The 28,000-nt window shown below is 38.6% G+C and overlaps 1 protein-coding gene across 1 annotated transcript; it reads left to right on the forward strand.

Annotated features, from left to right (window-relative positions):
• Nucleotides 1–13: 13 nt before the first annotated feature.
• On the forward strand, nt 14–28,000 carry LOC139726123 (uncharacterized). Its single transcript, XM_071637201.1, has 15 exons — nt 14–99; nt 2,801–2,874; nt 3,534–3,678; nt 5,753–5,809; nt 7,336–7,424; nt 8,464–8,512; nt 9,499–9,631; nt 11,855–12,072; nt 13,163–13,317; nt 15,646–15,734; nt 17,643–17,819; nt 19,493–19,583; nt 21,380–21,572; nt 24,541–24,757; nt 27,432–28,000. Exons 1-15 carry the CDS (start codon nt 22–24, stop codon nt 27,581–27,583), a joined length of 1,917 nt encoding a protein of 638 aa, XP_071493302.1. The 5' UTR covers nt 14–21; the 3' UTR covers nt 27,584–28,000.

Genomic DNA, 28,000 nt, shown 5'->3' on the forward strand with positions numbered 1-28,000 from the left:
GTAGTTGAGCAAGCCAGAAACATGTCTCCTATTTCACCAGCAAGGTTCTTGCTCATCTTCTGTCTCAGCAGTGCAAAGCACTTATCAGTTTCAAAACAGGTATGAAGATAAACTAAGGCATCTCACTCAAGCAATAGGATGTTATCGTATGTCCAATCCATAATTGTGGTTAAACGTTACTGAGAGTATATGCAGCAAGCAGCTGCGAGAGCTGCATAGACGTAAAAATCTAAAAATAAAAAATAACTTTAGATGATCTATTTTGTGGATCCAAAGTTTTGAATTGCTGTTTATGTGCAGGGTAACTTACAGATCGTGGTTGCACGGTTGTTGCATGGTTGTCGCATAGAAGGAATTCATTGTCATTGAGAGAGTATAGAAAGACTATTTATAAGCATGACTGTGCATTGGATTTGATAATGTATCTCGCGTAAACCCCGTTTGGTGGGGCCGTATTCACGAGTATTATACTGTGGAAGAAAGCCCCACCGCCGTGCTTATCTACCGATGAACGCCACACGGTGGGGCTGAATTCACGAGTATAAACAGGCGAGCCGCCGTAGTATTTGTACGGATACGCAGTGGTGGGGCCTATTTCACGAGTATGCCAATAAATTTGCATTCTGAAGTTTATTATACATTTGACCGAAAGATCGGTCTAGTATCTGGTCGTCGGGGGTATGTTCCACGGAGACTACATCTGGCTTCACAGATTCCCTCCTATACGTAGGACAACTGTAAATGCCAAAAAATAAAAAACTCCTCCGGACAGACAGATTTTTTTGTCTAGTTGTAAATGTACTTGTACTTTCAAAATCCAAAAAGGGCACCCAAACAATTATGAAGCATCATCAATATTTGCATCCGTATTAAAATGTATTGTTTTATTTTAATCACACCTTCTGGTATCCTCACATAAGCTAGCATCATATTTGGATTTCTCGGTCTCATGGTCTATCCTAAATTGAATTGTATGCTTTGATTTGCTTGGTTTTCAGGGATGTTTCATGACCAATTTATAAATTTATGACAAGTTTGGTGTTTGCACTATTTCTCTTTCTCTTGTTGTGTTAAATTATTTGTTATTGTCTGTATCGGTGTGTGTTACATGATATATTTATATATTTTGTATTACTTTCTCATAGATGCCAAGCTCCCCCAAATTGTATGAGTGAGATATTCATGACTCCGCGTCTCGGCGTGCGCGCATGTGCATGAGCGAGGGGAGGGTGTGGGAGGGTGGTGTTCCCCCTCCCACGGTAGGGAGCTTTTTCCAGTTTAAGCTCTTGATGGTGCAAGCTGGTGCATACTTAGGTGACTATTTTTTACTTGTTTTGAAAGACAAAAGGGAAATGTGCCTTCCATTGCAACTCTCACTTTAATCCTTTAAACTATGCTCCCGATGCGTGAGAAAAGTGGGTGTCATGCATGAGATCACGAGACGGACCCTAAATGCTTGAGTCTCACGCAGAATGCATGAGACTTGGTAGCTCTGCTTTCTATGTTTGATGTTTATTTATCACTCATAGGCCTCTTTAGGCTGGCCGTCCATGTGATGGGTGTGATTTGTAATAAAGAAATAAACTAACTACCAGTAACTCCAGTGTCTTCAAGAATAATTGATCCTCACAATGAATTTAAAAGGTGCAAGCAATAATCATGACCTCCCTGCACAGCAATATGCTATAATCAGCAACTTCAAATTGATTACTTTTCCTGAAACACAATTTCATTAGTTAATGTATTTCCAGCAATTCTCATTTCTAAAGTGAGACATTTGCAGTTGCTATGGCACCATACATCAACCAATCAGATATGGGTATTTGTGACACTACCATATCCATGGTAACTGCAAATCACTGCAAACTCTGGTATGAAATAGGCACTCTCATAAGCTAAGAAGAAGCAGAAGAAGAAGAAAAAAGTTCATAAGAAAAGGAGGAAATAGAAGAGCAGAAGGCACAGGGGAGCTGACAAAAGAAGAAAAAGGGGAACAACAAAAGAAGAAAAGAAGCGTGTAATCTCAGCAAGTTAGGAGGTACTTGCCTAGTACTGCCTTGTTTAAAGTGAACCCACTCATTTGTGTACATGTTTAACTGTTGTCTGCATATACACAAGTGTGCAGACAGTAGTGATGCTTGGCAAAATGCTATCATTTCAAAATCTTACAAAGAGGCATCACAATAGGTAGGTCTGATCTCACCAGGTATTGTTCTTCAATATACCATCCACCTAACATTGTTATTGCATTTTTGAAAGGAAATATGAGAGGCAAATTCAAATACTTGAGTTTCGCTTAAATCTATGTATAATCACTTCGGGTATAATCATGTTTAACAATTTTATTGATAAGTTAGCTGATGACGAATAACATCAGAAGGAAATAACACAGATGCATGGGACTATAACCATTAGAATAAGATTACTATTTCAGTTTGTCAAGAGTTGCCTTTATAGTTCTGCTTTGTTTGTCTTGAGTAATATGCAAATTTTCTCCCACATTTATTATTTGATATAAGAAAGTTGAAACATTAACATACATACATTTTAGAGTCATTCTCAGCATCTAAATATCTTTAATGTGAAATATGGCAAAGTCCTATCCCTCTATCTTAATAAGGACGAGGGAAGAAAAAAAAAATAAATGTGTTATGCTGCTATGTCCAGAAGTACAAATGGCCCCATTTTTCAAAAACAGACTACTTGTAGACAATGGCTCTTTTCATTTCTTCCTGTAGCCTCCTGACCTTAGCCCTGCTTAAATACATTTGTATGTGTTCTCTGTCTCTCCTCTTTCCAGTTATTTGCAGATGTCACCAGCAATAAACTGACGAGGGAGCATGATGGTAGCCAGGGATTATGGTCCTATCATGGGTATGATAGAGTTTATCATCTACTGTAAAACGAAGAATTTTCGCGTGCATTTTATTTTCGCGAATTTCGCGAGCGCCAAGATTTGCAAAATTAAAATGCATGCGAAAGTTTTTGTCACACAAAATGCTGTACAAATCAACATAGGCTTATGACTGTCATGCCCCACATATTCTATTTACACCAAAAACATCACCTCTTCGATACATAAGACTTGAATAAGGAAAATTTCTCTATTGTATTTCAATCATGGATTTTTTTGTTGTTGACATAACACTCCGATGCCTCTGTCAATATTAGTATGAAACCTTTGCTTGTAATTTGATATCATTGAAAAGTGGATGCGACATTTTGTCCAAACCTCTCAATTCTTAGCAGGTCATAGGGTAGGGATTGTAAAAGCAATCAGATAGAATGCACAAACACACACACACACACACTCTCTCTCTCTCTCTCTCTCTCTCTCTCTCTCTCTCACTCACACACACACACACACACACACACACACACACACACACACACACACACACACACACATAAACATACACACACACACACATAATGTTCTCCTGACATCAGAGACTTAAAGATTAGTCCCAGGTCAGCATGATGAATCCAAACTCTCCTTTTGTCTTCCAATTTGTATTGTTTGTCTCCGACAGCGTTGCCGTGGAGAGCCATGCTCGACAGACAGATTTCATCTACAATAGTGACCTCTTGACCTCCGCTGGATCACGACACAGGGACATTGCATCAACTGTTTACCCTACCATGGGTCTCACTTCAGATCAGGATCCTGTGTTCCAGGTATGGGAGAGACTCTGGAGATCATTCATCTGGGCCTAGATAGATAGATAGATAGATAGATAGATAGATAGATAGATAGATAGATAGATAGATAGATAGATAGATAGATAGATAGATAGATAGATAGATAAATAGATAGAGATAGATACTGATATATAGAGGTAGAAATAGGAGGATGAATAGATCACAGTTGGAATGACAGATGAATAGAAAAATAGGTAAATATATAGATTGTAGAGAGAGAAAGAGCACTATCAACCCTAACTGCTCTGTTCACTGATATAGGAAGGCATTCTATTAAAAGTGTTTTCTTTCCCAATTGGCACAAATGTCTGGAAACTAATATCGGATCAGTGAAAAGAGATTACCTAATCCCTCTTATCCTGTTGGACTGGAATGAGGCAGGGCCTATATGCAGCTACACCTGAATGGGCTTGCTAACTTACAAGCAGGTTAAGTGTTGAAGGGATTACTGAATGCTCATGAAAAAGTTTGCCGAGTTAAGCCAAGGGCTTGGGCACGTAAAGGTTTAAACATGAAATAACAAGAGATGAGCTATCAGCAGAAATCCATGCAGCTACTACTTCAATATCTATCTACATTTCACAACTCTTTGCCATTTTACCTTAGGCCACTTCGAATATCGAATGGTGAATTAAATGTCATCTCACCGCTGTTGTGTTTTCCACAGAAATAGACTCCTGATGCATTCTTTATGATTTTTTCGCTTGTTTCATTGAAAGAAGTACAAAATGTCCCCGATATTCATGTAGTCCAATTGAGTGTAGCTGGCTCATTTTTTCCGGATGGTATTATATATATATCTCTATTTATTGCGCGCTTATGTTGTCTTCCTGTTTGACCAACCCCTGATGTACACAAAATTTTGTATATCATACCAGAAAAAAGTGCTACTGGATAAGGGATATATCTCTATGATAACAAGGAAGTGAAAATAAGCAGGAACAATCACAAGGAAACATTTCTCATGGGTTTGTGGTCAAAGTTTAATACCAGGCTTTAATTAAAGTTTATGGAGCTGGAACTCCTTTTCCACCTGTCTTCTGCTGTTGGCATCCAGCATCTAGGCATTCTGTTTTCAAAAGGTAATTCATCATCCACTCATAAACGTACCTTGATCTCTCTGAACCACAGCTGGGAAACCAGTTATCCTCATACATTTGGAGGGCACTCGGTCATTATTCGCCCAGTCAGTTTTCAAACAACTTGTGACCGAATATGAATGTGTTTTGATATGTGGGATATTCTGTCCAGGGTTGGTTACTCCAAGCATGGTGTGAAAGATGGACATTCAAAGCTTCTGACTCTGTCGTAGTTTGTGTTTGTTTTTTTCTGTGTTGGAAGGGTAAATAATATCATTTTAAGTAAATACAATGAGGTTGTTTTTTTTTTTCAAATGAAACCTAGCTTCATATTCAAGTTGACTGCTTAACTGAAATATAGCTAGAATAAATCAAACAAACAAATTGTTGTAATCATGTCCAAATTGTAAACAATGTAAGACTTTGAGGGAATTCTAGACCCTCGATGTTGATATAGAACAGTTATATTGCTCACAATCAGGTAATATGCAATTTAGATGAGACTGTGATGACATCATCTCAAAAGTCTTTCATTGATCTGCAAATACGCATTAGCAATTTCTTCCCCCTCTAAGGAAATCCGATAGAATGAATATTGTATCCAGTGCAATTACAGTGTAGGTCTTGTGAAGTTGTGATAACATTTTTGCAGTGATGACTCATTTGATAAGGAGAGATCTAATTGCTGAATTTTTTATTATTGCTTTACAAGCAATTGCTTGTGATAATCTCGACCTCTGCATTAATCAAAATTGTATTCATCTTTATCTAACTATGTTTTGTATTAGATATATTATGTATGTACACTGTACTCATTGTTTGTTTATCATTTGATTACTTTGTCATTCATATTTTGCAGGTAATGTTGTTGCAATTTATTATGAAATAATTGCAGAAAAGTGTCGACAAACAGCCGACAGACAAAGCAGAATCTATGCCACATGTGTATAACTTTTTATTTTTCATGGCAGAGGTACCTCATTCTTCAGGCCAGAGTTGTTGGAATAGATGGCTTTCTCGTGGAATGGGTGAGTACGTGATGGAAACTGGGGCACAGGGGTTCAGGTATCATTCATTTCCATGGGAAGACACATGTAAATCCTTCAGTGTCAGCCACTTGTGTTTTGATCGCCATATATGTACTGGGCTAAATCCCAGGCCAGTCGCAAGGATCACTAAGTGCTAAGAAAATTTATGATAAGTGTCACAGGTTGTTTTGACCATTTTGATTAAGTGAGGGATATCAATTTCTTTCAGGAGCAAGGAAAATTAGGTCAATTTAGTTTTGCTTTCATTTTATAGTTTATGGGTATGATGTTTTCCACTCCATGGCCCTTCAGAAGTAAGTGCCAAGATGCAACACACTATATGATATCAAATAGCACTTCAAGGACACATGTGGAAGGAATTATCAGTAGCAAGGCATTGCCGCAAAATTACCAAGGAAAGAGTTTAAATGGATATACAAGATTTTGTAGTTTTTATCAAAAGAAAAAAAAAAGAAAAACATGTCATCAATAATTAAAAGCTACATGGTCTGGTGCAGAAGACCACATCAAATTCTTTGGTAGTGAGACATAGGTGTAAAGATAAGTGTTGAATAATGTGGGGAAATAGGCCTACTTTCTTAACAGAGACAATGATAGAGGTCTCAGAAGAACTGTTTATATTACCAGCTGTTACTTTATTCACAATAAATAGTATTTTGAGAAGAGAAATCACTAACTGCTTATATTAAGTCTTCTGCCAACAAGCATCTTTCTTAATTGTGTTAGAAATGAAACATAGTATGTATTCTTCATTCCTTTCTATCTAACAAATTTCTGTATTTCATGTTCCACTCCATCTCTCCGTCTCTCAATCTCTACCTTTTTTGTCCCTGCTTTCACTTCCTTTGCTTGTCTAAGATTTACACTGTACCTGCTTAACGCTAGATTCAACTGTCAATCAACTCATCATAATTCCTCAGCATTTTTCAATCTAGTATGAATCCATGTGAAAGGATCTCTCATACAGTGTACTTGCTCATATACTTTCCACATGGCAACTTCAATATCAAAGATATCTTTACACCAATCCATTTAGTTTTATCATGTCTTCTCCCCTTGTCTCGCTCTCTCACTAACACACACACACACACACTTCCTAGCTCTCTTGCTCTTACTTACTTTATTGACCGATTCGGGTTCATTGAGGGCAGCAGACAATTTGTGGCACTGGGCGCAGCCATTAGCTCATTTTGCGGTGTCCCAGCCGACCCCCCCTCGTCTCCCCCACCCCCGGGGCAACATGTTTACCGCGCACTTGTAACAAAGGTTCGCGCACTAAGCAAGCATTCGCGCACTCAGTACGAGACGCCTACTGGCTAAAGCAACCATGCATCAGTTTTTCATTCCGTGCGCGTGCTAATGTAGGGAGGGGGTTGGGGAGAGGGGGGGGGGGGGGGTCGGCTGAGACTCCGCATAATGGCACTGCCCATGCCAAAAATACACATAGCGCGTCACAGAATCGGTCAATACTTACATACCTCGTTGTCTTCACTATTTTTTGAAAGGGTTTCATGAACCATTCCAGCGATGATGCCCTGCGTAGCTTCTTGGACCTTACTCAAGACATTCCTTCATTCAGGATAGCTGTCAACTGGTGAGTCCAGAATACATGGCCTGTTCACCAGCCAGCCATGGTCATGCTGGCAAAACTTTGTGAAGTTTTTTTTTTCTCAAGTTTTGCCAGTGCGACTGCAAACTTCCCGAAACTTCTTGCAAAACTTCCCGAAACTTCTTGCAAAACTTCTCGTGAAACTTCCCACTCTAGCTAAAGGGAAATTTCCCAAACCCCTGCAAATCTTCATGAAGTCTGTGCACTCTGAAGGCTCACAACTGAAACTTTTTGAAGTTTGCTGCTTGAGCCCAATAAAAGTGAGTCAGGCATAAATAAACTTATTCAGGTGAAATTCTTCAAGTACAGTTGTAGATTTGTGCATAGATTTGTGCATAGCCGTGCATCATAAGTACATGCATAGATGCATCAATAAATGCACCATATTTGATCTGATTCAGCAACACATTGAAAGTACTTTTCCATAGTGAAGGTTCCGTGTTCTCAAGAATACTCACGAGAAAGAAAAAAAAATAATATGATTACCAGGTAGATGTTTCAGTTTATCTTAGTATGCTCTGGAATAATTTATCAAATTTGTTTAAAACTGTGAGACATAGAATATACCTCTCTGTAATGAATGTTTTGTGTTCAATAAAACTGCTTAGACAGTCACCTGAAAAGAGCCATAATTTGATGATGTGGTAGAAGTTACATTTTAGTTTAGTAGGCCTTGCTATGCATTGGAATGGTTTATGGGGTGTATTATCTGTAAGGTTTGTATTTCTACTCCATGCATTTCTCTCTGACTGTGATTTGTCGTTTCCTGCGAGGAAAATATAATTTCCCATCAGAGCAATACTAGCAGAATTACTGCTGCTATATATGATGGCCATGACTTTTCTGCTGTGATAAGTTAAACACTTGTTAGAAGCAATGAGATCACATTTCCGTACAATCCCCCCCCCCCAAAAAAGGAGAAAATATTGCATATGTGGCATACCCTCATCAGAAAGTGAAGAGATAAACATTTTTCTATGATGGAAACCACTTCTTACCTCATGTAAAAATTTGTTTGAAACAGGTGTGATCATTGGCTGACTACAGAACTTAAAAATCAGTCATATGAACAGGTGAGTGACACTTACATATTTATGCAATATACGTCTCTTTTCTGGTTGAAGATAATGGCTATGAGATAGTGATATCTTAATCATGCATGGCTGCTTGGTGGAGATCTGCTCTCTTGCAGTGCTTCTCTAGTTTGCTATATGTTTACATAGTTTGTAAGTTTCTAATGTACCATAAGTGAGGGGACTGCATTATACAAGTTTGCTTTTTAGCAACCCCTCAATTTTAATTTCCAGTCTTTACTGAAACAAGATGCATTTCTTTATGATACTACATTTATGTTATGTGGATATACTACTATTTTGATGTTTGCTGACATATGCTTATATCATGTATTTGAGAAATGACTACAATAGAATTCAGGAAATGAATGTATGAATGAATGTTCAAACTGGTTGTCATTTTCTTTATAAAAAGAGATATCACCATTGATCTGATTTAAAACAGAATCTTTGAAGTTGTAATTCAATACTGTACTAAACTGAATAGAATATAGCAGAAATAGTCAAATTTTTGTTTCTTTGCAGCAAAAGAAAAAGAAAATGAAATGAATTCATATGTTCTTTAATGTAATTGCAAATAATAACACAGGAGCAAAAGAGACATATAAGTGCAGTGAATAAATTCCCATGTAGCACATATTACTGTGTGAGGCACACAGGTGCTGCAAGTTGGCACTGAAATCTGATGACATATTTGTCCCCTGCTGAATACGTGAAGATTCATAAAGGCAATTCAGGGATTTTAAATCAGTGTGCCAGCAGATTGTGTATCATTTCATCTTTTTCAAAGAAAACTTCTTACCAATCCATAACTTCTTTCTGAGTGAAACCCCACAAAATATGCAAACTTTATCTTTTATTTCAATATTCTAGCGGAGATATCATTTGCCGAAAATGCCTAAGGTATCAGTTTACTCATGAGATCAAAAATGTTGTCTCTCCATTTGCAATATATTCACTCTTCAGTGTGCTATTTATTCCTATAGGTAATCACAGCCTTTCATGCCAATCTGCAATATCTCATGGACACCCTCTATAGCTCACAGCAAGGTATACGTCACGAAAACAGCCCAGTGATATTTCTTTTTGGTGGGGGACTAACATCACAGCAACTGAGAGGTGATTATTTCAGACTTTGATCATTTTGTAGTGCCGCACGCACCCACACATGCACACTCATGTAAATGTACAGGGGACTCCTGTGGCAGTTTTCTTTCGTTGTATCGGAATTTCGTTATAACTGAAGAGTTAATTATACGAAGATGTGTAAATATATAAATGATAATTTGGGGATGTAAATTTATTGTAAGGAGAATGTTGTTATAATGGGAGTACACTGTATAAATGTATGTCTGTATGAAAAGTCTAGACATTAACAGTGGCCCAGTGGCCCGCAGCCACTAAAAATTGGTGTCAGGCCACCAAATATATCCTATCTTGTGGTGGCCCGATCAGCCAACTAAGATGTGAAATGGATTGTTGTCCCCGCCGAACGAGTTCGAGCAGGGGACTATGAAATGGGCTCCGTACGTGTGTGTGTCCGTGTGTCCGTCTGTCCGTCCGTCCGTCTGTCTGTGCGTCCGTGTGTGATCAAAATGTTCAATTTGCTACTTCTCTGTCATTTATGAGCCAATTTTGATTCTGTTTGCTTTATATGATAGCACTACATGGGAGCTTTGAAACTTCTACACAGAATTTCAGTTGTGACCTTTGACCTTGACCTTTGACCTATATTGTACATTTTGCTTCAAAATGCTACTCCTTCGCCATTTCTAACCCGATTTCGATTCCGTTTGCTTTATGTGATGGCACTAGGAGAGGGCTTCAAAACTTCTACACAGAATTTTGACCTTTGACTTCTTTGACCTTTGACCTTGATTTTTTACCTTTATTGTACATTGGCTACAAAATGCTACTCCTTCGCCATTTCTAACCCGATTTCGATTCCGTTTGCTTTATGTGATGGCACTAGGTGAGGGCTTCAAAATTTCTACACAGAATTTTGACCTTTGACTTCTTTGACCTTTGACCTTGATTTTTGACCTATGTTGTACATTGGCTACAAAATGCTCCTCCTTTGCCATTTCTAACCCAATTTCATTTCCGTTTGCTTTATGTGATGGCACTACAGTCTGTAGGTGAGGGCTTCAAAACTTCTACACAGAATTTTGACCCTTGACTTCTTTGACCTTTGACCTTGATTTTTGACCTATGTTGTACATTGGCTACAAAATGCTCCTCCTTTGCCATTTCTAACCCGATTTCGATTCCGTTTTCTTTATGTGATGGCACTAGGTGAGGGCTTCAAAACTTCTACACAGAATTTTGACCTTTGACTTCTTTGACCTTTGACCTTGATTTTTGCCCTATATTGTACATTGGCTACAAAATGCTACTCCTTTGCCATTTCTAACCCGATTTCGATTCCGTTTGCTTTTTGTGATGGCACTAGGTGAGGGCTTCAAAACGTCTACACAGAATTTTGACCGTTGACATCTTTGACCTTTGACCTTGATTTTTGACCTATATTGTACATTGGCTACAAAATGCTACTCCTTTGCCATTTCTAACCCGATTTCGATTCCGTTTGCTTTTTGTGATGGCACTAGGTGAGGGCTTCAAAACTTCTACACAGAATTTTGACCTTTGACTTCTTTGACCTTTGACCTTGATTTTTTACCGATATTGTACATTTTGCTACTACATGCTACTTCCGGCGGGGACATATTTTACGCACCGCGTAGTTTCTACTTTTCCTTGTTACTTTAGCTTTTATTTTGGGCCACTACTTATGTTTAACGGGCCATCAAAGCTTCAGATATAAAGATTGTAATGGTCCAAACGAGCCACCTGATGAAAAAAGTTAGTGTGAGTCCTTATCTGTACTGTATGAATGTAAATTACAGACCAAATCCCCAGCATGTTGGCAACCCATATAGATGTATGTTTGATATGTATTTATGTAATATGTATAACGGTGTGTATTAATAAATATGTGATGTCTGTCTGTCTGATAGTTATTTGAGCATGTAATCATTGATTGATTGATTGACTGACTGACTGACTGATTGATTGATTGATTGAATGATTGATGGATTGATTGATTGATGGATTGATTGATTGATTGATTGATTGATTGATTTTTGATTGATTGATTGATTTTTGATATTGATTTTTGATTGAATGATTGATTGATTGATCGATTGATTGATTGATTGATTGATTGATTGATTGATTTGCGTGACCTCTAGTTGTTATTTCTCTCTCCCTTGTCACAAGAAAAAAGAACTTGCTAAGCCTCTAATCTTAAGCACTCCCTTCCTTGTGATCTCTCACCCCAAGACATCCAGGCACTTCCACTTCACCTGCCTCCGGGGGCCAAGTCGCCCTTCTGGATAGGGAGCTTCCTCAATTTTGCTGCCACCCCGGAGCTGTGGGCGGAGTGGGGGAGCCTGCTGAATGGCACGTTCGGCTGGGCACCCCTCGTCGAGAAGCCGACATCGGCAAACATGACGGAATGGGATTACTATGGCGACACAGATGATGCTGTTCAGTATCAGGTAGCAGAAATAAGATTATATGCATCTCTCAAGATATCACAACCAAAAGCATTTAGAGCATTGAAATAGTTGTCTTCCAAAGGTTTCTGATTTAGCCCTGATGCAGGTTGAAGACTTTGATATTTTCATTAGATTGTCTTCTGAATCTGTAAGCTGATGTGGATGAGCAGATAAGACAGCAAACTTCTAAGAATGCACGAGGTCTGTGGTTTGAGTCCCAGCCCAGCAGTATAAGTGCCCTTTAGCAGGACACTTTATCCTCATTCTCAAGTCTTTAGGAAGAGATTATAAGCCTTCAGTTCCATGTGTAGGAGAGTCATACCCTATCCACATAAAACAAGTTACATCACTTCTTGTGAAGTGTAGGAAGAAATCTTTTTGAAGTGATCAACATACAAAAAGTGGCTTACTTATTCAAAGGGTGAGGTAAATTGGTGACAGTCCCTCAAGTTTACTTTGCACTACCCTAACAGACAAGGTGATATCAGTGTTATTAACTTATCACCCCATCATTGCTGCTGTTTAACATAGAATTCCTGTCATCAGTTTCATGGTTATCATTGCCACTACCACCACCATCTCCACTGCTATCATCGTTTTCATTATCTTAATCATCGTTTTCATCATCAACATCAACATCATCATTAACATCATCATCACCATCACCATCACCATCACCATCACCATCACCATCACCATCACCATCACCATCACCATCACCACCATCATCACCATCATCATCATCATCATCAACATCTTTATCAACATTACCATTACCATCAGCTTCATCATCATCACCATCACCATCATCGTAATCATCACCATCATCATCAGCATCAGCAGCATCAACATCATCATCACCATCTCCATCATCACATTCATTGGTTACTATCCTTTAAGTTGACTTTGCTCTATGTTGATGATGATGGTGTTCATCAACATCATCATCATCAACTGCAGCAACACCATTACCATCAGCTTCATCATCATTATCATCATCATCATCACCATTGTGCCCATCATCCTTGCAAGGTACTATCTCAAAATTAGCCCTCTGGACACTTGTACTTTCTTATTGCAACTTCATCAGGCAAATGTCTCCAGGTTCGGGAGGGGCTGCGTTTCTGCTGGCGAGTGTGTCCTGTGGTGTGGCTCTGTCTCACCAGGCTTTGACAACAGGGGATGTGCCGCATGGGGGAAAAAGCTGCGCTTCATTCCCCGGCAAGACCTCCACAACCCGGAGAGGTAGGAACAGGACTTTAAATACTTTTTTGAGATTGCAGAAAGATGGTGCTTTTACGCAGGCCCCATCGTATTTTTTCGCATCATGACCACAGTTTAATTCGTATGCATACAGACCTTGTGTTTATACCAAATCAGACTTCTGTACATTCCGATGAAGTCTCATCTAAATTATGTTTTGTATAATTTTCGTATTTATATGCTTTATTGTGATATATGTGAGAAATATAGATAAATTGAAATGAAATGAAATGAAACAGGCAAATACAAAGATACAAATGTAGATATCAAATAGATGACTAAATATATAGATAGACATATAGATTGATATATAGATAAATAGATAGATGGTTGAACAGATAAATATACATTGTATAGAATCATGAAGATGGGTAGAGACAGAGATAGATAGATGCCTAGATGAATAGATAGATAGGCATATAGATAGATAAATAAATGGATATATAAATGGTTGAATAGATATGGATAAACAAACAGGGAGAGACAGAAAGATAATCAGAAAGATAGGTAGAGACATGCAAGAGATAGATAAATGATTAGATTAGAAGATAGATAGACATAAGATAGATGAATAGATAGACAGTTGAATGATGAAAAGATTAATAGATGACAAACAAACAAAAACAAAGAGAATCAGAAAGAGGTAGATACAGAGATAGGTGAATAGTTGACTAATAGAAGCAGATAGATAGACATGTAGATATATACATAGATTAATAGATTACTTGAAAGATATATAAATATATATATATATGTATATATATATATATATATATATATATATATATATATATATATATATATAGATAGATAAATAGATAGATAAATAGGTAGATAGATAGATACTAGAGAGATATACAGGTAGATAGATAGATGGATAGATAGATAGATAGATAGATAGATAGATAGATACTTACAAGTATAGAGAGAGAAAGAAAACGTGTGGAAGTCAAAATTTCACTCAACCACTTCCACTTCCATCCTCTTCTGCTCCCCTGTGGAAAAATACAGACAAGTAGGTGACTGCAGAGCTGCCAAATGTCTGAATCTGCAGGAGGCTGCTTGAAAGTCAATGCCTTTTCATGTCTCTCTGATTTGGCAATTTTCTAAAATTAGATCAAGGAATGTGATCGAAAAAAAAAATGGGAACCAATGTGAGATATCAAAACAAAAACAGAAAAAAAGGTGTTGCGATAGAGAACTTGGACAAGGACTTTATTCTGCCGCTGTGATATGTGCTGGAATTATTGCTAAACTAGAAATTTGCGCGTGCATGAAATATTTGCGAATTTCACTAGGATCCAATTTTCACCGAATCAATAGGCATGCAGAAGTTCTCATCTACACTATGCATAAGTGATAGTGGCAATTTGCAAAAAATGTCATGTCTTGAATATTTCTGGTTTTACAGTTAAACTTAGTTGGGTCAGAATTGAAATGTTAATAGCAGGGATGGTGGTCTCCAGGGGTTGTGGAATGTGTGTAGTTTTTCATTCTTTGCAGATTTTTTTTTTTTTTTTTTTTTTGGGGGGGGGGGAGGGCTGGGGGAGGGCTGGGAGGGGGCAGTGCTTGCAGTTGGATCAAGGGGCAATGTTCTCGTTCCATGGGGATAAGCCAGAAAGGAAACCCTCAGAAGTCACAGGTTTTCTTGAGTTATCAAATTAATTATCTTTTTTTTTCTTAAAAAAAAACAAACAAAAAAGCTATGCTGGCTGCACCTTGCCAGTATGCCTCCTCCCCCCCCCCCCCCCCCCACCCAACCCCAGTTTCAGAGTGTGCTTGTGTGTCCTATTTGTATGACCTCTCAGAAATTTGAGCTGTTTGTTTTTGACAATAATTACCTGTCTTTACCATCGAGGGGCGTGCAGGTAGGTTTTAATAGATCATTTAGTTTAATAGTTCAGGTCACCAACGCTGGTATCGAGATATTATCAACAGGTGCAGTGTCAACAAATACTGCAAATATTCAAGCATCACAGAGAAAAATGATACCATTTCTGCACCCAGCAGAAAAAAGAAAATGTAGATTGCTGGCATTGAAAAAAAGAAGAAGAAAGAAGTGGATCTATTGTGCGTGTCATGTGTAGTTCACATGACATGCATTGATTTTCTGTGTTTTGTGTAAGAGTGGACAGTCGATATACTAATAAAAATATATACCCACTAAAAGTAGAAGCCTACCATGGGAGGTTCATGTAGTATTCGTGGGTCGTATCATGTGAAACGTATTGAAGTTTTAAAAGTGTTTGTTTTCAACTCATAAACCGATATGAGAGCATGCACTCAATCTAACCCCCGTTATTTAAACAGGTCAACGTATGATGCACAGTGGGAGTTCCACATCAACACTGCCTCCTCGGCCGAGTACATCATCGTACCAACTATGAACGACTTCCCAGGTAAGGCGAAAACAATCAGCTTTTACCAGGTCAGTATCAGCGCTGTGATGGCTGCGATTCGTTAGATATGTGCAAGTGAAGCAATCTCTGTACCTTCCTGGCCTGAAGTGAATGTTCCAAATATCTGTCCATTTTTGTGTGCTTGTTTTTCCTGTGAGTCACCTCCTCCCTCCTCCCCCCCCCCCCCCCCCCCCGAGCCATTTTATGATGTGGAATATATAAAATAGTCGATACAAATAATGAAAGTTTCATTTCCTGTTAGCATACATGTTGATATCTGACACTATTACCTCTTAATTACAGACATACATCTCATAATTGTTTATGTTTTTGTTAAGGTTGAATTCTTTTTTCATGGTAAAGGGAAGACCATTCTATCAGCGTTTGTTTTTAGCTCACCTGAGCCGAAGGCTCAAGTGAGCTATTGCGATCACTCTTCGTCCGGTGTGCGTCGTGCGTCGTGAACTTTTTACATTTTCATCTTCTTCTTGAGAACCCCTTGACCGATTTTCACCAAACTTGGCAGGTAGCATCCCTAGGGGGATAGGATCTCAATTTGTTCAAGTGGGCACCATACCCCACTTGGGAGGCCCCTAGAGGGGCCCAAACCCCCTAAAATTAAGGAATCTTAAAAAATCTTCTTCTCTAGAACCAGAAGTGATAGAGCTAAGTTAATACTATGAATTAGTACATTGATGACTGTAGTTTCAAGTTTGTTCATGGCGGAATCAGGGGTGTCCCCTTTGGGACCCAGGGGAGGGGGGGGGGGTTGGAGGGGTCTTAATGGGGCCCAAATTGTACATTTTCATCTTTTTCTTGAAAATGCCATTATAAATTTTCACCAAAGTTGGCAGGTAGCATCCCTAGGGGGAAAGAATCTCATTCCCATCAAATGGGCACCATGTCCCACCTGGGGGCCCAAGGGGGCCTAAATTTGGACCAAAATTGTAAATTTTAATCTTTTTCTTGAAAACCCTATCACTAATTTTCACCAAACTTGGCAGGTAGCATCCCTAGGGGGATAGAATCTCAAATCCATCAAATGGGCACCATGCCCCACCTGGGGGGCCCCAGGGGTCCCCCCCCCCCCCTCCTGTAAGGAATCTTTACAGATTTTCTCTAGAACCAGAAGTGATTGAGCTAAGTTAATACAATGAGTCAGTATATTGATGACTGTTGTTTCAAGTTTGTTCATGGGAGAATCAGGGGTGCCCTCCCCCCCCCCCCCCCCACCACCCCCCTTGGGACCCAAGGAAGCGGGATGGGATGGGGGGGGGGGTCCAAATGCGGGCCCAAATTTTCATCTTCTTGCTGAAAACAACACAATGGATAATTTTCACCAAACTTTTCAAGTAGCATTCCCATAGGGATAAGATGTCAAAGTGTTTGAATGGGTACCATACTTTCCTTGGGGCCCCAGGGGGTCCAAACCTCCTATTGTAATGAATATTCAATAATATTTTTCTCTAGTTCTAAGCAAAAGTGATAGGGCTTTAAGTTTTTTTTCCCAAGCTGCATAATCCAACATTCTATAAAGTACAGTGTACTTGGCAGGTATTTTTACCAGTGTGATGGAATATGTAAATGGACACCATGCCCCCATTCTCAAAGCTACCCCCACCGTAAGTTTCCAATGTTCTCAGGTAAGAGTCTGCAAGAATGCATGGAAGGTGAACTTGCGATACTCAGGTGAGCGCGTGACCTCCGGGTCTCTTGTTGTGTCCTGGAATACATTCTTGTCAGAATCCAATTGCTGCATATAAATCACATTTTTTTTAAAATCAAAGTCTTGCCATCTGTTTACGTGACAAACACTAGGTACATTGTAATACCTCGCAAGAGAAAGGAAGGGGAAAAATCTTTGAATTTGCTTTTACATTTCATTTAATATTTGTGTTTCTCCAACAGAAGCCACCCCTATACTCCCCATCATGGAATCTTCCTTGCAAAGCCTTTACAGTACTAGCAAATATGCCAGCATATGGAAGGGTCAGTCCATTGACACCAGGTGGGTGGGACTGCCCGGCGAGTGGTACCACCTCTACAAGGCGATGCAGTTCTACAATAGAACAGCTGGAATAAATGGTGAGAATAGTGCATTGTTTTGTTGCTGTTGTTGTGGTGCTATCGTGCTTCTATCCCTCCCCAAAATAGCCTTATGTGTGTATGTGTGTCTATGTATGTATATGCATTTGTATGTGTATGCTTGTAGGGTTTTGTTGTTGTTGTTGTTGTTGTTGTTGTTGTTGTTGTTGTTGTTGTTGTTGTTGTTGTTGTTGTTGTTGTTATTGTTTTGTCTTGTCTCCTCAGGTTCCAGCTTTTGAGTCATTCTAGACATCAATCATTAAAAGAAACTGAAACACAGATATAGAGATGGATTGAGTGAAAGCAGCAACATTTTAGTAGAACACATCAGTGAAAGCTTGAGGAAATTAATCAGACAATAAATTCAAAAGTTCTGAATTTTTGAAGTTCCATGGGTGTTATTCCTGGATAAGGAGACTAGTATACTACAGTTCATGATGTCATTCTGGCCAACATTTTCTAGAAAATATAAAGAAAATTCAATGTATTTTCACTTTCAAGTGTAATGAAAGAGCACTTGACTTACCTCTTTCAGAAAGCAGGGGTGATAATGTTACCATTAGCATATGTCAGTAACAAGTTGATGAAATTTGTATTTTTCATGATAAAATGAAATTTTGTGGAATTCTCCTGATATTTTCTGTATGTTGTTGTCCATAATGATGTCATGAATTGTAGTAGTGTCCTTATCCAGCAATAATGCCACAGAAATTGTACAACTGAACAACTTTTGAATAGATTTCCCCATTTTTTTCTCAAATTTTCAATGATGTTTTCCATCAATATTGTGGCATTCACTCAAATATTTAATGCGTATATACAGCATATTTGGATAAACTTGTCCTTTAAAGCTCAGATATATTATGACAGTTTGCAGTAGTTGCAATTAAAGTGATATCAAAGACCAATCATCTTCCTGGTGTTTTATTACATCAACATAGGGAGACTCATCATGTTTCTTCCTTTCTCAAACATACCACATGATTATATATTCTTGCTTTTGAGCAGTGCAAATATTGATAATATCTCATTGACATTGTTGAGAGAAGGAATGAGAGAACTTCATATTGTAGAGCACTGAAAACAATGATGTGCTTGTGGTGATACTGCCCCGTACATTCTGCGTATGTGGTGTGTGTCATCACAATGTTTACCAAGTGCATGTCTTGTCTATATAATGCTGACAAAATATTTGTTTTGCAGGGGCCGTGTTATCTGTAGTGTCACGTTTGATTAGGTGTACAGTAACATTTTAACAACAAACATTTTAAGGAGGTAAATTTGAAGCCAATATAACTCATCCTAGATAACTTTTGAAAGTTAGAAATGTATTTGTATTTGATGTTTTCTTTTTTTTTTTCTTTCTTTTTTTTTGGCAGAGGGATTGTGAGTAAATATGTCACTAAATGTGTTATCTTTGGTCAACATTTATTATGGCTTCCACATGCATGTAAAATTCCTCATAATAAATGTTATTTTCTGACATAACTTAAAACTAGCGTCATATCTCTACTATGTAGGAAATGGTGTTGTTCTCTGTCGTGTATATGACTATGCAGGTGTGTGTGTATGTGTGTGTGTGTGGATGTTTTTTTTATGTCAATCATTCAACATGGATCACACGCAGCCCTTGCTAATTGTACTTATGTTCTCTTTGCTTCATCATTTTGCAGTTAGTGCGTTGGAAGAGATTTTAGAGCATGCTGGCAAAGCAATTGGCCAAGGATCAACACAAACAGCAAGTTACCTCCTCATGAGTGCAAAGTGAGAGTTGAATGAGTTCAATTGTTATGAATATTCCTTATTATCATTCATGTAGGATGTCTTTATATAGCGACACATTTAAAATGTATATTCTTGTCTGCTCGATTTCCGCTGTGCAATATGAGAACGTATTGAATGAAATGCATAGGCAAACATATTCATTCCCCATAGGCTACCGTTAGTGGCCTTGCAATAATTAATACGCCCATTTTTGTCTCGTCTGTTTCATTAGCGCTTGCTGAGTGCTCAAACACTCGCTACTGTATGAAGTGTGCAAACTCTTGTTAAAATTCAGAAGTATGCAAACATCTCGCTAGTTCCTACATACACAGTTGCGTACAATGCATGTAGCAATTAGCTATAGTGCACATGCAGTCGCTACTATTTCAGTGCAAAGTCAACTTCCAAAGACTTGTACAAGTATGGTGCTTTTGCACATTACAGTTTATGCCTTCTCTAGAGATAATGGTTATAGATGATAAGAATTATGTTGGATGGCTTTAATTCATGTATTACAGAGCAATATTACTCTCGTCAGGGCCAATGTTCCCTGGTATCCCATTCATTGCCAGTTAATTTATTATAAGTGTAGTACAGTGTACAATGAATGTGAAGAATTTACACTCGTCACTTTTTTTGTGTGTCACGTGCAGGAATAGGTTGTATGATATAAGAAAATATATATATAAACTAGAAAAGCACTCTGAGAGCGCAGATCTCTGCCAAGCATGCAGCTCATTTCCACCACTGATCTTGTTCTGCCATAGAGTTATCAGTGATTTCCACCCATACGTACTTGTAGCATTGTGTGCTGAAAGTCGCCCGATTTCCCAATATAGAAGCCTTTGTTACGTCATAAACCCGCAGCTGAATGGCGCGCCTCACCCTACCAGAAACTAGAGCGCGCACGCACTTTAGAGCGCGCACGCACTTTATTGCACGCATGCAAACCTCAAATACGCGCAGCCTGAACTCCCAAGTTCATTGACCCTACCTGCCAAAATATCAAAAATCCTTCATAAATTCCCCCAAAATTATTGGATCACTACCAAAAGTTAATCGTTTGTTACTTGTGGCATTGTCAACCTATCCTGCAAGTTTCATCTCAATCCGTTAATTACTTTGTGAGTTATTTTGCACACAGACAAACCACGTAACTAACTAACTAACGAACAAACACACAAACCAACGGTAACGAAAACATATAACCTCCTCCCTTGGCGGAGGTAATGAATAAAATTTGGGATACAGGATGAGAGTGTGTGTGCTCTTTGTGTTCTAAAGATGACAGGATAGTCTGACAAATCCAAGACTTTCCACAGAGGCGTGTTAAAGGACAAGTCCACCTTCATATACATAAGGATTGAGAGAATGCAGCAATATTAGTAGAACACATCAGTGAAAGTTTAAGGAAAATTGGACAATCCGTTCAAAAGTTACAAATATTTTAAGTATCTGCGCAGTTACTGCTGGAAGAGAAGACTATTACAGTATTATTAGTATTACTACAGTATATTATTCCCCTTGCCTTCTGAAAGAGAGAAGTCAAGTGTTCTTTTGTTATGCGAGAAAAATGGAAATATATAACTTTTTAACAGATTGTCCGATTTTGCTCAAACTCTCACTGTTGTGTTCTACTAATATTGCTGCATTCACTCAACCCACATGTCTATGAAGGTGAACTTGTCCTATAATTGTCATTACTTTTCCTAGTCTTTTACAGCAGTACAAGTGTTGTACTTTGTACATGTACATTTATTATTATTCTATTTTTGTCTTCCGTTGATACTATCCAGAAAACTGTTGGATGATAATGTCAGACCATCTGTAAGACAAGAAAATCTGACGTTGACAGTGCCCGGACCTGCCATGACATTTTCGGTACCGCCTTCACTCCTAAATGGGTCATATGTGATCAACAAGACTGCCAAACTCTACCTACAGATGTCTGAAAACACTGCTGCACCTGTACGAAAATGCAATTTCAAGGTAGGTAGTCATGCAGATACGTGAATGCATGCACTACATACACACACACCAATACTGGACCCATGATAATAATACATCATGCCAGCAGCTATTCCAAACACAAATCTTGTAAATCTTGCATCACATACTTTTTCTAAAGATTTTCAGTATCATTAGTGGTGACTAAAAATCACTTAATTTGCATGCACCTATGAAGTGGTAGTTTGTATTTCAAGATATTTCATTGCAGTGTGGATTTTCATGTATCAAAGATGCCTAATAAAACCCATGAAATAATTCTCATCTGTGATCATGTTCAGAAGCTTGAAACTTAACCTGTTTAGGACGAGTCCCAAGTATACTTTAGGCAAGTGTCTATGGAAATGCATGTTACAGCAAAATCAGCCCATCCTCAACGGATTAAGAGTGAAAACATTGTTTGCTGGTAGAGAACTATTTGTTCCATGGATCAGCAACAGTGACTATCGTGTCTCGTGCATTTTAGGGTTACCATTGTGTTGGAAGCACCTCTCTCCCAACAATGGAATTGATTGAAGGATGAATGTTTACATGTGATACGTCAGTGCACATTTTGCCACGTGCGATGACAGTTGCTTGCACGGTGCTTGTTTTTTGTGCAGGTATTAACTCCATGTGTGCCAAATAAAGCATTTTTTCTCTATGTCGCAGTAATACTTGCACATGCATTAGAGAAGATTTTTTTTTCTTTGTCTTGAACATGTTGCTGTTCTGCGTACGCATTTGTAACAGACATCAAAATTAGCATAAATGGGGATTTAATCACCCAAAATGTTGGGCTTTAAATGTGACTCGTTCCACCATTTGTCATTGATTGTAGCATGCGCACTTGAACTAGAATGAAGTCTACGCAAACGTAGCGTCCAATCTATGAAGAAGTCAGTGGCGTCTAAAGAGTTAACGCTCACGCTCAGTAGTGTCTCATGTCATCGTTGGCAGCAGCGCCCACGCACATGTGAACATGCCATGTGACAGATTATCGCAATGAGGAGTTAAACAGGCGCATGAAGATTTATTACACATGCACACCACCACATGACAAGCAGTGATATACAATAAATCAATCAATTAAGTACTACCATGCAGGGGAAGGAGGGGAGATGTTGATGGTACAGTATTGCATTACAAATCGAACAAAGTGATTTTGCATGGGGATGGAATGATGGAAGATTTGTGTCAATTTCGTGTAATGTAGTTTTACACCATATACCAATATACCAAAATATTGGTGCACCCACTGAGGTAAAATGATCTTTTAGTATGATCGTGATGTGTCCAACCCTCTCTCTCATAGAGGAGCTGCAGTAGCTCACTGGATATAGACCACAGACTGTCAATCACTATGCCCCTGGTTTAAAGGGATAGTATAGTATTGGTCAAGATGAGGATTGGGCTTTTGACTTTTTGTGAGATACCGTAACAACAAACTGTGGACTTTTGAAATAGTACATAGCATACCATTCTAAATGGAATAAGTTTATTTGATGAAATTTGGTTTTGGAATGGCTGAGACATCTAAAAACAAATTAAAAGAAAGCTATTGTAATCAAATGTGGGTCCCAACTTTTATTAGGTTTGCTCTTTTTTGGATATCTCAGCCATTCAAAGCCAATTTTCATCAGATAAACTTTGAATTCCTCTTAGAATTACATGCTCTTTCATATTTCATGGGACATTTCTCATTATCTCAACCAAAACTATGCTATTAACTATACCTTTAAGCCCTCAGTACTGTGTTATCCAGTACTAGTTTTGATTTTATTTGATTTATTCTCTGTATGGCATTTTCTTTGTAAGTCAATCAATTCTCTGCAATTTAATTAAGATTGTACAAATATGCCATTACACATAAGTATCACTATTTTCAACAAATTTTTGTCATATATATACATATATATATGTATATACATGTACATCATATCTATTCATTTATATATATCATACATTTTTGTACATCTGCAATATAATCACATACATTACATCTTAATTTGCATACAGAACGACTGCCAAAAACAAGCACAAAGCTTGATTGACTATTTGACAAGCATTAATGAATAACAGTAAAACAATAAAAGAAAACAAAGGGCTGTTACATGATGCTCGTGGCTTGCCTGCAAGCACTCCTGGCTTTGAATAGAAACCATGTTGGAAAAATCAATTCAATTCACTTGTCTTACCAGGTATATTAGGCAGTTTAACATGAAGAGACTTGTGTGAAGAAAAGACTTCTTCACACAGCAAGGTCTGTAAGATGTTGTATGCACTCATTTAGCATTTCAAAGGAATGAAACCAAAATATACTGGTGCATTGACTGCTAACAGCAATATTAGTGGAACACATCAGTGAAGTATTACAGCAGTCCCGCGATCCACTGAAAAATTCTGAATCATCAAAGTGTAGGTGCAGTCATCACTGGATGGGAAGATTGTAACAGTATGTGATGTCATGTGTGGACAACAATATGAAAAAAAGAATAAAGAGAATTCCACAAAATTTGGTATTTTATGAAAAGTACACATTCCCTTGACATGTCATTTTAAGGGTAATATTATATCACCATGCTTTTCTTTATATTGCGCTGTACATGCGTGACATCATGAACTGTAGTATAGTCTTCTCATCCAGCCACAGCTGCATCAAATCTTGAAAAATCAAGAACTTTTCAAAGGATTGTCCAATTTTCCTCAAACTTCGTCGATGTGTTGTACCGATATTGCTGCATTCCCTTAATCCACATACCGGTATATATTTGGGTGTCATTCCACCTTTAACTCTTCCCTGATGCTTGTTTGCATCAGCTACAGCAACAAGTGGTACCAGCACAATCAAAGAGAAGGATCGCTGGTACATGAGAACATGCATGCAGCACGTTTTATGTCACGTCATATCTGTTGCATGCAAACACATTAAAGATCACATTTCATCACAATCTCTTGCCATTTATTGCAGGGTCTGCTTAGATTCCAGTTCCAGACTCTCGACCGCGACCTCTCCTACCTGCGAGTGACTTCCAGTACTAGATACACCAGTGAAGGACGCCGACTGCTCAAATTCTTCGTATCAAAGGGGCTGGTGGAGGAGGCTAGCCATCAAGCGACCTCGGAGTATAGCGTAGAGGCAGACAGATCAGAAGTGTGCAAGATATATACAGGCAAAGACGAGAACAGTAAGTTCTCATTAGAGCAAATCATCAGTCCTCATAATGGACTTGGGAAAATCGATTTGAAAAGGAGTTCAGGTCAAATTCTGTGGTACATGTAATGCTACTGATGCAATTTTTTTTTCCTTCTCATTTTTGTTCTACTTTTCTTCAAGAATGTCACTGTGGTTGTGTACTTGAGTAACCTGGGCTCTGTTGCATTAAAAGATGCAATCCAACATAAGTCGGCAAATAAAAAATAAGTCAGGTATAAGCCAATCACAATTGAGCATTCACAGACTTACGTTTGATTTTCTGATTTCCGTTTGATTACAACTTTTATGCAACAAGACCCAGGTGGATTACAAAAATCTATTGAATGGTTTTGCAGGGCAAGAGTAGTATGATTATTGATAAGTATTCAGAAACCAGGATCATGGAAATGATGTAATCCAGCTGTCTCTATGCTTTCAGTACAATGCCATTACTGAAACAAGCATCACTTTATAGACTCAACTGTTCGATTACCACTACCATGATCTATTCTTTTTGTAGTCATTTGGTATGTAGTGGCACAAGTGTTTTCTTCACTTCACCATTTGCATTTACTGTCTTGACACTGTCAGCCGTGACAGAGAAAACAAATGCTCTTTTAGTGTGCTGAATACTCTTGCTCTACCAGCAATAGTTCCTCCTGTGGAGATCGAGACCCTCTGCATGGCCTAGAGCGGTTCATCTAGATGATTGCATAATATGGTGTGCAGTATTATCAAACACATAACAGTTATTTTTCAAGTGTGAATGGGGATCCCAGACAAAAGAAAAATGAAGTGGCAGTTCAACTCGGTCACTGCTGTTGGTGACTGATTTGTGTGAAAGTCAATGATATTTTGAGATGGTTGATGGATTTGAATTAGTGAAAGAGACACAAGGGAGGTTGAACTGCAGGTTGTTCAGATATTAGCCGGGTTCACACGTACACCAATTAGCGGGATACAAATCTCGAGATTTGCATCGCGATCGTCATCCTGAGTTTTTTGCACGTGTGGACAGAAAAAACCCGAAAATTAGCGGGATAAGCATCGCGATGCTAATCCCAAGAAATCTTGCGCTGGTTCGTCAATTAGCGGGATAATTGGCCGCGCGCTGGTACGTGTGAACGGTCGGGATTACAATCTCGAGTTTTTACATCCCATCATGCAATGCGCACATCACAACAGCGAGGCCTCTGCGAAGAGGTCCTTCACCTCTTTGGAGCACAACAACAACAGCGCGCGAACCACACCACTGACGCGTAAAAGACAATAGACAAAGGTAAGTGCGCGCAAGCAGTGATAGAGAAGGGCGCTATGTGACCCAGTTTGCAGGCTTTGTTGTTGTCTCTATCGGCAATTAGCGGGATAATTCGGTACGTGTGGACGCTCGCCAAATTAGCGGGATACCGATCGCGATCGCCATCCCGCTAATTTGGTACGTGTGGACGCTCGCCAAAAAACTCGGGATGAGCATCGCGATCGTCATCCCGCTAATTTGTACGTGTGAACCCGGCTAATGTGGGTCTCTATTGATTATTTTATAGAGGCAGTCTGGTACCACACAAAAGCAAAGTATTATACAGGGAAACCTCTTTAACCCTAACTGCACTGGGGGGGGGGGGGGGGCCTCGGAGGCTCCCCTCCTCGACATTTTGCACGATTACTCTGCAACACGCAATGCTCTCGCCGCGATGCTCCATGACTTTTTTCTTTTGAGTTTCCCGCACATTTTGACACCAAATTTGTGACGCCTGGGGGTACGGTTCTGAAGTTACATGACTTTTTGTACATGCATGTGAGGCCAAAAATGGCTAAAAAATGTGATTTTGTGTACAAAGTCAATGCAAATTGAGTTTTTTCACATGGTTCATATAAATATGCTTTTTTTTACTCTAAATGGCTAAAATTAGTTTGTTTTAGGAGTATTATGCTTCAAAAAGTGTCTGTGACAAATTTTGTTACAAAAAACAACAAAAACAAAAGGTCGAAAAAACAAAGAAATACATAAGAAATTCATGAAACAATAAAATAAATAAGAGATTAATTTTGATACCGAATTTTTTCTCAAGTACATTTGCTAAGAATGCCACAAAGATTAATTATACCAAAAATGAGCACTTTTGGAGCTTTATTTACTGATTTAGATGAAAGATTCTGATTTCTTGCATAAATTATCATAAGTACAGTACTGTAATCAAAATAAAATAAAGGAAGTCTATTTTGGAAAATTTAAAAACACGATCTTGTAGATTACATCGCACACTACCATTGTGCAAAGTTCCGCGGCGAACACACGATCCACGGCCGAGATCTTGGGGGGGGGGGGCCTTGAGGCCCCCCCCCCCCCCCCCCCCCCCCCCCAGTCTTTCGAGCTACCAAAATAGCCCAGTCTTTTTAGGGTTAAAGGACCTGAAAAAAACCATAACAACTGTACCTTTTTATATCTGGTTTCTCATATCAGGGTACAAAAAAAGAAGAGAAATATAAGGAGTTGGGACCTGCACAGAATCACCTCGGTTTGTTGCATCAGACTTCTTTAGAGTGAGGTTCCTTTGCATTACAAAAGAAAATGCCTAGATTTTAAAGCGAGAATCTCATGACATTTTCTTCATAAAATTCCCAATCTTGTGTTGGTTTTTTTTTGTTTTGTTTTGTTTTGTTTTCAGGTGTGTGGCAAAATGCAACAGTACCTCTTTACAAACAGAACCAGGCTTGGGACCACTCTGCAGCCCATGGATCCGATCTGGTCTTCGGCACCAATGGACATTTCCTGGTCAGAAATATTTCTCTCGAGTTCACAATGTATTCACTAAGGTAGAACCTTAGGGCGCAAAATCTTGTCAGGCATGTCAACATTCCCTTCCCAGTCTCCTCTGGGAAAAATGGTCACATACACCATTCTGTGTCAGAGAGCAAACTTGTCTAATGTTTTTAAACTTTTTTGTTCTGTTCTGTTTTGTTTTAAAATAAAAATTTTGAGAAGTGTCCTGGAACTTTGATTTTTTTTTTCACAAGTATAAACTGTAGTAGGCTATCCATGTATATGAGCAAAAGCTCGCAATAATTATTATAGGCCAATAAATCATGATGTAGTTTTGTTTTTGTTTTGTCGTTATCCACAGTGTAATGAGTTGGGCAAAACAGTACAGCTCGCACAATTTGAAATGCACTGGACTAGAGAAAATATCTGTTGACTTGTATGCAGAAGCCAACAGAATACCTAAAGAAAAGAAAA

Source organism: Diadema antillarum, unplaced genomic scaffold, assembly GCF_040938485.1.
Source record: "Diadema antillarum isolate AM-2024a unplaced genomic scaffold, OU_Dant_1.0 seq00000079_RagTag, whole genome shotgun sequence".
Classification (NCBI taxonomy): domain Eukaryota; kingdom Metazoa; phylum Echinodermata; class Echinoidea; order Diadematoida; family Diadematidae; genus Diadema; species Diadema antillarum.